This window comes from Gossypium arboreum, chromosome 12 (assembly GCF_025698485.1).
Source record: "Gossypium arboreum isolate Shixiya-1 chromosome 12, ASM2569848v2, whole genome shotgun sequence".
NCBI lineage: Eukaryota > Viridiplantae > Streptophyta > Magnoliopsida > Malvales > Malvaceae > Gossypium > Gossypium arboreum.
Window position 1 is genome coordinate 3,487,372 of NC_069081.1, and position 11,248 is coordinate 3,498,619.

Sequence of the window (11,248 nt, forward strand, 5' to 3'; positions counted from 1 at the left end):
ATATAATTAGGCTTAAATAATTATAACATTATTAATTATAATATTATTCAGCCATGAAATTATTCCACTAAAGTATTGTGATTGAACTCTTCCTTATTATATATCATTACGAAAGATACTTATAAAGTGCTCATTCAATGACCTTGTTATAAATGTGTTACCCTCATATAATATCCTTAAGCTTTTTGAGATAAATATGTCCTCTCAATATTATGCTATTTTATCTTACAATAACCGTTACATCTTCCTTCACGAAAAGTTAATTACTATCAAATAGTAATTAAATAATTTATCACAAATACATATGATCCATGACCATGATCATGACCATAACCATGACCATGACCATGTTTACTTTTCATCCATCCTGTAATGACAATGAGATGATATCATTTACCCTTTAACTAGCTATAAATTCTCACTATATTGGAATGATGCTACATACTATGAATAAAATTATTTGGTTATAGTGAACAAGTTGAGTTGTGAAATATGGAATATATTTTCTTGGAAATTTTATTAGAGGTAAAATCATCATAATTTTATTGGGAGTAAAATTGATATGAGAAAAATATTTAATGGGAAATTAATGTTTATTTTGAAAAAATAGAAAAATATGTATTGGGTTGGATTAAATTATAAATCGTTGGGTTAAAAGTCTAAAAAATACATATAATTGGGTACAATGCAATGAGAGGCATGAATATTTATCAAATACATATGAGAGGAAACACACCCTATTAGGCTCTTTCCCTATCCTAGTTGGACTACGAAACTGTTTTTCTATTTGAAATAAACTTCTACAATTTAATAATGGTTCTACCTTCTCTCCTTATAAATAGATGGCACCGGTAGAGCTATTTACACAACTTGAAGATATTGTTACTCTGTCTAAAATAGAGAGAATTTATTCTCGAATATTATATATTTTTCCGGAATAACGATTTTATCGGTTTCTTTTTTCAAGAGAAAGTTTTTGTTTTCACCCAAAAAGTAGAGAAAACTTTTTTCTAGCTTTTTTTTTATTTGGTTGGTTTGAGCCCACACTCGAAACAACTCGTGATACGAGAATAGAGGAGAAGATCGTTTCATTGAAAGTTGAAAAACGTTAAGGATCCGCTTATTCGAAAACACATGTATGATTTATGTTCAATGTTTATTACTATAAATATTACAAACCAGGTCAATTTTTAAATTTTTTATTTTCCATTGTGTAAGAAAACCGCTTTCAAACCGGATTTTTTCCAACATCAACTTCATCCTCGTTCTAGTTCGATTGCAATTTTTGTGGATTTGGCTTCCAACTTATACTACTTAAGTATTTCGGCCATATCATGATCTATAAAACTCCAAATTGGGCCTATAATATACTATTTCAAATGAAATTGAAAGCTTTACTTGGACTTATTTTATGGCTTGGACCCAAAAAACATCAAGAATGTTCCCACAAATAGCCTAGAAGTTCACAACTTAAATCTACCAAAAGGGACATAAGGACTGCAACGTCCAGGCCTCCGTGAAAGGCACTCCAACTTCACTTTCTTCTAATATCAAATGTCGATTTGAACCCATCAACACTTGATCTTCAATCATCTTAGTGCTTCAAAAGTTGACAAATCTTTCCACCAGTAAGAGAAGACCCAAACACATTGATTGAACATCAAAAACAATCAGTGAAAAACTCTTCTCCCTGGTTCAAGTTCCCCATTCAAGCATCTATAAGGCAACGTCTGCAAGTCCACAATAGTTCCTGGCACGTACTCTAGCATCGCTGAAATCCACCCCGGAAGTTCATTGTATGACTCATCCTAGTCGTCGTACAACTACTCCATGGTCATTTGTCTCGCCTACCATGCTTTCCTGTACGACATTCTATATTGGAATTAGGCTTACATGTCTGCAATTAGGACTAATACAGGAATGGTTGGACTATCTTTCACCAATAGCTTGATGCAATTGAAAATATTTTTGGCATCCAGTTTTCGGTGGTCTTGCATCATACGTGCAACAGTGCATGTATGACGCCCTTCTAATTTTCGTATTTGTAACTACTGAGTCATCTGTATAAATACAGCTTGAACCCATCAGCCACACTTTTCGTTAGCCCTTCAACATTCCCCAACATATAATCTCAATGTAGAATTTGCAACCTTCTAACCAATTAACACCTTTATGTGTACAACTTGATGGCAAGCACGTAGTCCGCCTTATTCTCGAATCGTTATCCAACGAACAACTCTTCCAATTACGAATTTGACGTCAGTCTGTGAGTAGGTACTATATTGGCGTACTCAGGTGCATGCGCTGCATCTGGATTTATGTTCAACATATGGGCCCCAAGGTCATTCCGTAAAATAATACCACGACTTAGGTTCCTGAAAGAAGGGGCGTGAACATCTTCAACCTCCTCTGAGCCTTCATTGTCGATATCGTCTGAAACCTCATCAAGATCAAGGTTACTAAAATCTTCAACATCATGATTAGAATCTTCATCATTATCGGACCTTTCTTTGACGTCTGCATCGATTTCTATCACCTCCAGATGTAATTGTAAACGAGGAATCGAGACATGGTTGTTATATGAACTCCCACCGTAATTTGGATTTTTGGACATTTGCGATGTCCATCCACAATCTGACTGATCTGTCCATCTGATATTAAGATCAAAGTCAAACCCGCAATGTTGACTTATTGGACTGACATGCTCAACGGGCTCTAAATTGGCTAACTCGGCGAATAACTCAGTTGGGTGGGGGTTCTCATTCCCATTTGACCACCATATTTCCATCATAGTGCCTAAGTCATCATCATCTAACAGTTGCATCTCCATAAATTTTAACGGATCTGTAGAGATTGGAAACTTGTAAAATAATCTGGACATTGTCCTTCCACAATGGATAGCTATTTTCGCACTGATCATTCTTTTCATTTCTTATAGTTTCACAATTTTATTGAATCGCAACCCTACTCTCTACCAACCTTGAAATACACAACCAGCATCACCCTCTACAATTTCACCATAAAAAAAAGTACACCAAAAACACTGAGTTGTTAATCTTCACCACAATTTCTGAGCTCTCTTATTAAACACAACAATCTCTCTGTTCTTCTTTTCTAATTCAATTGTTATAGGAATGTCAACAAAAATCTATATATGTAGCATCACCAAGGTGGTCATGCCAAAGAGAATGGCTCTACCAAAATAAAAAATAAAAACTTTATTTTTATGGTGGTCACATTATTTTCAATGGCACCATCAAAGTGGTCACGCCAAAGAGAATAGCTCCATCAAAATAAAAAAATAAATTTTTATGGTGGTCACACCATTCTCAATGGCACCACCAAAGTGGCCACGCCAAAGAGAATGACTCCACCAAAATAAAAAAAAAAAAATTAAAAAATAATTTAAAAAATCTATTAAAAAAAGTCTGGTATATTAAAGGTGGTGACGCCATTCTCTTAGCTCTACCAAATAAAATAATAGTTTTAAATTTAAATTTAAAAAAAAAAGGTCTAAGGTGATGGTGACATTCTTTATGGCTTCCCTAAATGGAATACTAATTTTAGTTTTAAATTAAAAATCAAACATTATAAATAAATAAATAAATAAGTATGACATATTAAAGTGGTGGCGTCATTCTTTATTGCTCCACCACTATTATTTATTTTTGGCCTTTGAAATATTTAGAAATACTAACATTAGGATGGTATTTATACAGGCCCAAATAAAATACTAATTTTAGTTTTAAATTTTAAAAAAATCAAACACTATAAATAAATAAATAAAAGTATGACATATTAAAGTGGTGGCGTCCTTCTCTATGGCTCCACCAGTATAATTTAATTTTTGGCCCTTAAAATATTCAGAAATATTGGTCTTGTCTAGTATTTATGTAGGTGGCACCAAATAGATTGATTCCACTCAAAAAATTGATTTATTAATCCTAACAGCCAATGACTGGATGACGTGGTAAGTGGGTGGCGCCAATCTCTTTGGCTCCGCCAACTTTCACTATTCATTTCAGGTCATTTATATACATAATGAAAAAAAAGTTGGTCATTTTTATAATTAACCAAAAATTTTGGGTTATTCTTATAAAGAAGCTAATATTTGTAGATGAAAAAAAATGACACGTGTCAAGTTGAAATTAATGTAAACAAAGTAAAATTTATCATGGGTAAAAATGATGACATCATATATTGTCATAACTATCTTTCTCTAATTAATTTTAAATTAATTAAGAGATAAATAATAAAAATTATATAATCACTAATTAAAAATAAAATAATTAAGTGATAATATGTATTGATTATTTTATCTCTAATTAAATAAATTAATAGGAAATAATTAATAAAAAACTTAAATTCTTGTAGAACAATCAAATGAAGCAGATTAATTCTACTATAACTTTCTTTTATTCAAGTAACTGACGGTCGTCATTTTGGAGAAAAACCACTTTCGATTTAGTTTAACAAAGTGACGAAGAAGCCAAAAGTCCAAGATCAAGTTAAATAATTCTTAGATCAATACTCAAATTATAAGTAGGTAAGGAGTTCAGTTATTTTAGTTTTATTTATTTTAGCATTATACTTTCAATATTTTACTTTTAAAATTTTAAAATTGTATTTATCAAATAGTTTAATTATATATTGTATTTAATTTTAGAAAATGTAGCAAACATATTTTATAACTTAAATTCTATACTTAAATTTCCAACACTTAATTTTTAGTATTTTAACTTTTCAATTTGTCAAATAGCACCTAGGTCCTATTGTACTTATTTAGTTTTATGTGTTTAAAATAATATATTTAAATGAATTTTGATATTATTAATATATTATAGTATAAATTGTAAGCTAAACTATAAAAATAGTCACTCAATTATTAGTGCATATCTATTTTGGTCACCAAGGTTTAAAAATTTTATTTTAGTCACTAATATTATTGAAATTTAATATTTTGGTCACCTTTAAAAAATTAGTTTTCCAATATCTATAAATTCTAACAATTTAGTCTTAAATCTAAAATAATTCAACAATTTTAACCCTCAAATTTACACATTGTCAATTTAATATTGATTCTTAAAATTTTAAAATTTTAAAAAATTTAAAAATGAAAAAATCAAAACTATTTTTTATAAAATGCATCAGGTTTTATAAAAAAATACATACAAGATTATAAAACTATTTATAAATAAATAAAAATATATTTTTTCTCATTTTCTAACATGAAATTTGTTTATTAAAATAATAATCTTATAAATAAAATAATTTAAAGGAAAAAGCCTTGAGATTCATCGTTTTCCTTGTTTTCAATATTAGCGACCTCTATGTTTAGGTAAGACTACAACCCAAGGTTGAAAAGAGTGAAAGTTGATGCCTTTAGGTTGCTACTTAGAACATAAGGGTGTGCAAAACTTGATTTGGTTAAAAAAAATCTATTTTTTTTCAAACTTCGAGTTATTTTGTTTTTAAATCAACTTGAATAAGTAATTTGGTTTTCTAGTTTGAGCAAATAATAAATTGATGTAGATACCTATTTGGTCCGTGATAGTTTTAGAAATATGCAATTTGGCCACTCTCTAAAAAATACAAAATAATTAAAAATAATCTTTAAAAATAATAATTTTTATAAAATATTTTTCAAGATTTTATAATATATATTAAAAATAAAAACTATTGAAAATACTAAAATTATATAAATATTAAATTATAATTTTTTAAAAATCAAAATAATAAATTGAAGGCCTTAAACAAGTAAATTATCAAACCAAATTTATCATACTAATTATGTTGTTTTTCCTCTTGTTTTGTTCTTGAACTTTAGAAATTAGTCATATTGTCAATAAGATTTCAATATGGTCGATTTAATTTCTTTTAAATTAACTCGAAAAAATTTATTCAACTCGAATTTAATTTCACTCAACTTGATTTAGAAAATATTCAAATCAAGTTAGGATGATAAAATAAGACTTATCAACTTGATTAACTTGAAAATTCTTCACCCGATTTGATCGAATGCTCACCCCTACCAGAACAAGTTTGTTGCATTTAAGGTTGAGTTTAAGGGAGAATATGATTGGAGATATCTAGGTGAGGATGAGGTCTTAGAGACTTCCCCTGGTAGGTGGAAGGCTATTTTAAAAGCTCCATAATCAAATCTTGATTCAATGGCACGATGATGGAGGATGTAGAAATCAAGGAGTAAATGTTATTAGTGTTGATGGTTGTGGGCGAAGGTGGTGCAATATTTGGAAAAATTGACTAAGGCCAAACGTATAATACAATTTATTATTTATAAAATAAACTAAAATAAAAAGGAAAAGTTTGAATTTGATTTAAATTTTGTGGGTTTTTATTTTATTTATTTATAAAAGTATTAATTTAATAAATAAATTTCATGTCAAAAAATAAAAATTGAGTATTTATTTATTTATAATTTATATGTATTTTAATGAAAAAGTGACCAAAATATACAATTTTGATAGACTTAATAACTAAAATAAAACTTTTAAACTTAAGTGAACAAAATAAAAATACATTAATAATTAAGCGAATTTTTTATAGTTCACCTTAAATTTTGAAACAAACATTTGATGTTAAAATGACTTATAGAATTAGATTATATTTTGTGGTGCATTTTAGTTATTTTTGAGTGCTGCATAATTTTAGTCAGTGGTGAAGTTAAGAGGAAGTTGTCAAGAACTCCGACCCCTAAAATAAATTTTTTCATTTAAACTTTTTATAATTTATAAAATTTTATATTAATAATAATAAAATTATACTTTAACCCAAAAATATAAAAATTTAATTTAATTTTTTAAAATTAAAATTATATTTTATTATTATAAAATATATAATTCAATTTCTGCTCTAAAAATTTTAAGTCGGCCACTTGTTTGAGCGAGTTAAAGTAGCCACTTACCAACTTTATTCAATATCTTCAAGGATGTGGCGACTTGCCCAACATTTGTTGTTAGTTAGTTTGACTTAAATAGAAGAAAAGAGGTTCTAGAATTTTATCTAAAAAATCCCACTGGTCAAACTCAAACTAACATCCTTGTTCTATTTATTTATTTATTTATTTATTGAGTAGACTTGGTCCAACGAATCAAAGGAAGGGGGACTACTTGGTCTTTGTTTGTTTCTTTCAAGTTCAGATTTATTTTTGAGTTGCTTCAATTCGTTTAAAAAGTTTGTTTTACTATTAAAATAGGTATTTTTAGTTGTTATTTTATATTTTTTTATTAAAATTGAAATCAAATCGACATAAAATGTAAAATTTTTTATCTAAGTTTATCCCTAAACGGATTTGACCTATCAGGTCGGGGAGGCTATCTAGCCCTTGTATAGATCTATTGGGCAAGGGTAAATTTAGAAAAAGGCCCCTTGCCCTCAAGATTTTAATTATAAAATTTCATTCAATCTTTTTGCGTATTTAAAATTTTTATTTTGATCTTATAATTAAGGCTTAAACAACAAATGGTATCTACACTATACTAGTTTTCTTAAATTGGTACCTAAGCCTTTTTTTTTTGTTAGAATTGGTACCTAAATTATTAAATCGCTATCCATTTTATCCCAACTGTTAGTCCCGTTAGAAAACAAAATTTAGCAAATTATAATTTGCCATGTAAACCTCTATCTATTTTACCCATTTTCTTATATTTTCTTCTCATCAAATAATTTTTACCAGATTTTCTTATTTTCTCATCCACCAAACACCCCAAAAAAAATTTGTTTGCTTCTTTGTACAAAGCTTCCACCATTTTATCGTTTTCAAGCTTCAACTGCTTCTACCATCTTCAAGCTTTTAAACTTCTTTTTTCTTCACCCAATTATTTCCTTATACAATGATATGGAAAACCCACAATTTTTAACTATCTAAATCCTAGCAAGTTACTCAAGCTATTATATAAAATTTTTACCATTAGAAAAAATAATAGTTAACAACAACTTTAGGATGTAAATCAAGGTTAGCAAAATATTGATTTATCGACAAAGCCACTCAAAGAATATTTTTGGGTTTTCAGCTAGGACTAGAGGCGGTAGTTCTACAAGATGATTCGCAGGGGCTAATTCAAACAAGGCTAATTCGTAGAGGCTAATTTTTTGGGGTTTTTTTTTTTCCTTTGAAATCCTACAACAGATGTGGGTAATTCAAACAAGGCTAGGTGTGCTACAATGCTGAAAAGCCGTTTTGCAGATACCATTAGCAGGGCACAACAAAAGATGAAGGTAGTGAAATCTTGAAAAATTTTTTAGATTTTTCATATCATTGTATAAGGAAAGAATTGAGTGAAGAAAGAAGAAGACTAGAAGCTTTAAGATGGTAGAAGCAATTGAAGCTTGAAGATAAAAAAATGGTGGAGCTTTGTACAAGGAAGCAAATGATTTTTTTAGCGTTTGGTTGATGAGAAAATGTAAGAAAATATGGTAAAAATTGTTTAAAGGAAAGAAAACATAAGAAAATAGGTAAAATAAATAGAGGTCTATATGACATGTTATGATTGCTAAGTTTCTTTTTCTAATGGGACTAAAAGTTGGCGTAGAATGGATAACAATTTAATAATTTAGGTACTAGTTTTGTCCAAAAAAATTTAAGTACCAATTTGAAAAAACTAATATAGTTTAGGTACCATTTTATTATTTAAGCTATAACTAATTTTAAAAAATAGGATAACTTTGTGTCTACTCCTAAAATTTTCTAAAGTTTTTTATTTTTTCAATTTGATTTCTTTTATAGAATTTATAAAATTTTATTACAAATTTATTAACATTTTAGTAATAAATTAATACAGAGTGGTATTTAAATATTAATTAAGTATAAAAGTAAAGTTAAATAATTATAATATCTAATACAAATCGATAATATTAATTTTTGGAAGGTAATCAAAATATAAAATTTTAATAATGTTTATGAATATAATAATTAGAATTAAAATGCATATTTAAATTGAGGTTGAATATCTTAGTGGGTCAAACGGAAATTGAAAAAGAAAAGAAACTGGAAATGGAAACTGTTTTCCTTACCAAAAGGGAAAAATGAAAGGAAAATGGAAAAGGATTCAGGAAAGTATGACGAAAGAAAGAAACGGCAAAAACCATTAACTGCCAAGTTTTCATCACTACTCAATGCTTTGGTCGACAGGGTCTTTGTCGCTTTGTTACGTCACTCTCCACTTTTTGTCTTTAATATTTCTTATGTCAGAAATGACGTTATCTGCCACCTCAATACCCACGTGCCCGACAAAACCTGATTATTTCTTCTAAGCCGTGTCTTAACGGTGTTACCAGCTGGCATGACACTCTCACAGGTCTCCGTATAAAACTCTTCTCTGCTCTCTTTTTTCTTGCTCTAAACAGACTGAAACCTCGAAACTCAGACAGAGTTCAGTGTACAACGCCAAACAAAAGTCAGAGACTTTTCATAATTCACCGCCAGTTCCCTTCCGCGCTTACACTGGGACCGTTTAATGCCGCCTCCTCCTCCACCGCTTAATCCTCTTTCTTCCGAACAAGAAATCTCCGTCATGGTTTCCACCCTCAAAAACGTCATCACTGGTTCCACTCCTTCCTCCTCCTCCGCTGACCTTCGTTTCGATTTCGATGCTCCCGGAGGTTCGGCTTCTACTTTTACTGGTGGGTTCAACGCTGATCGCGGGAACATGGTATTTCAAGTGAGCGAAGTTCTGGATAAGTGCCACGTGTGCAAATTTGACGGCTGCCTGGGGTGCAATCTTTTCCCGCCAAGTCAGCAAGAGGAAAAAAAGGGGACAACTAGTGCTACTACCACCACCTCTGCACTTAAAACAAAGACAAAACGAGTAAAGAAAAACTACAGAGGGGTCCGGCAAAGGCCATGGGGCAAATGGGCTGCGGAGATTCGAGACCCAAGGCGTGCCACAAGGGTCTGGCTTGGAACCTTCAACACCGCGGAGGAAGCAGCTCGCGCTTACGATAAAGCAGCTATTGATTTCCGGGGTCCAAGAGCTAAACTCAACTTCCCATTCCCTGACAGCAACAGCAACGCCGACGTAATACCGCCGCCGCCAGCTGCAGCAACTTCCATGGGGTTTGATCATGAAATTAGTAGCAGGTCGTCAAATGTGCAAAAAGAAAAGGAAAGAAATGATGTGATTGGCATGGAAATGGATACTGAAAAAGGATTGGGGTCGACTGAGTTTTGGGATGCAATAGGCGAAGATGAGATTCAACAATGGATGATGATGATGTCAGAATTTGGTGGGGACAGTTACTCCTCTGATTCAGCTACCATTACTGTTACTACCGGGAATGTTCGTTCTTTTTAATCACTCGAAGTTGAATCTTGGGGTTTTACCGTCATAGGACAGGCAGGCTCTTCCTTATTTTATAAAGAAAGAGTATGATGATGGTGAAGAGTGAAATTCTGTTTAGGATGATCATTATTTACTGTACAATTCTAACTTCTCAATGTCTGCTACTTCTTCAATATATAAAATGTGATATTAGTTAATCAATCACGGATTTTTATTTGTTTTTATAGTAACCATTAATTGAATAATTAAATAAAAAAGGAAATAACTTCCATTTTCTAGGAATCTAAATCATACTGGTTTGGGGTATTGGCATGGATGTGGGTGGTCACCACGCTGAAAATTGCAAAACGAGTTGGCTTTCTTGCCATCTGGGACTGCAAAAGTAGTACTGAATTTCAAAGACGAGTTTGGACCCACAATTGCCTGAAAGCAACCACCCATCCCACCTGACGAAAGCAGCGCACACACAGAGTGTTAACTGACCTGCGATCAACAATGTTGGTAGGTGGGACCCCTTTATTTTAACATGTGAATTATGGACTTTTAATTTTAATCATCTCTTTTACTTTAATGGATAATGTGATGCAGATTTTTTATTTTATTTTTATATATAGAATTTTCATTTCATTCCATATATAAATAATTATATTAATTCTATATTAAAATAAATTCATGTATTTATTTTTAAAATATATATAAATACATTACAAATTAAATCAAAATTTATGATTTATTTCTTTGAAGGATATACAGTTCAATTATTTATATATATATGATATTTTAATTTAATTTAATTTAATAAAAATATAAAAATAATCACTTATATTCAATATAATATTAAAAATTATAGCATTTTTGGGGTGTAATATCAATCAAACATCAACTGTGGAATATAATTCAGTTAAAATAATAAGATATTGATCACATTTAGAATGTGCTGAATTGAA

At 30.3% G+C, this 11,248-nt stretch overlaps 1 protein-coding gene across 1 annotated transcript; it reads left to right on the top strand.

Annotated features, from left to right (window-relative positions):
• Positions 1 to 9,324: 9,324 nt before the first annotated feature.
• LOC108478924 (ethylene-responsive transcription factor ERF109-like) lies at positions 9,325 to 10,502 on the top strand. The gene has a single exon (XM_017781378.2). It carries the CDS (start codon positions 9,477 to 9,479, stop codon positions 10,311 to 10,313), a length of 837 nt encoding a protein of 278 aa, XP_017636867.1. The 5' UTR covers positions 9,325 to 9,476; the 3' UTR covers positions 10,314 to 10,502.
• Positions 10,503 to 11,248: the final 746 nt, after the last annotated feature.

What these genes read in the sequence shown, in the direction of transcription:
- LOC108478924 (XM_017781378.2), top strand. Translation starts at nt 9,477, where the DNA reads ATGCCGCCTCCTCCTCCACCGCTTAATCCTCTTTCTTCCGAACAAGAA.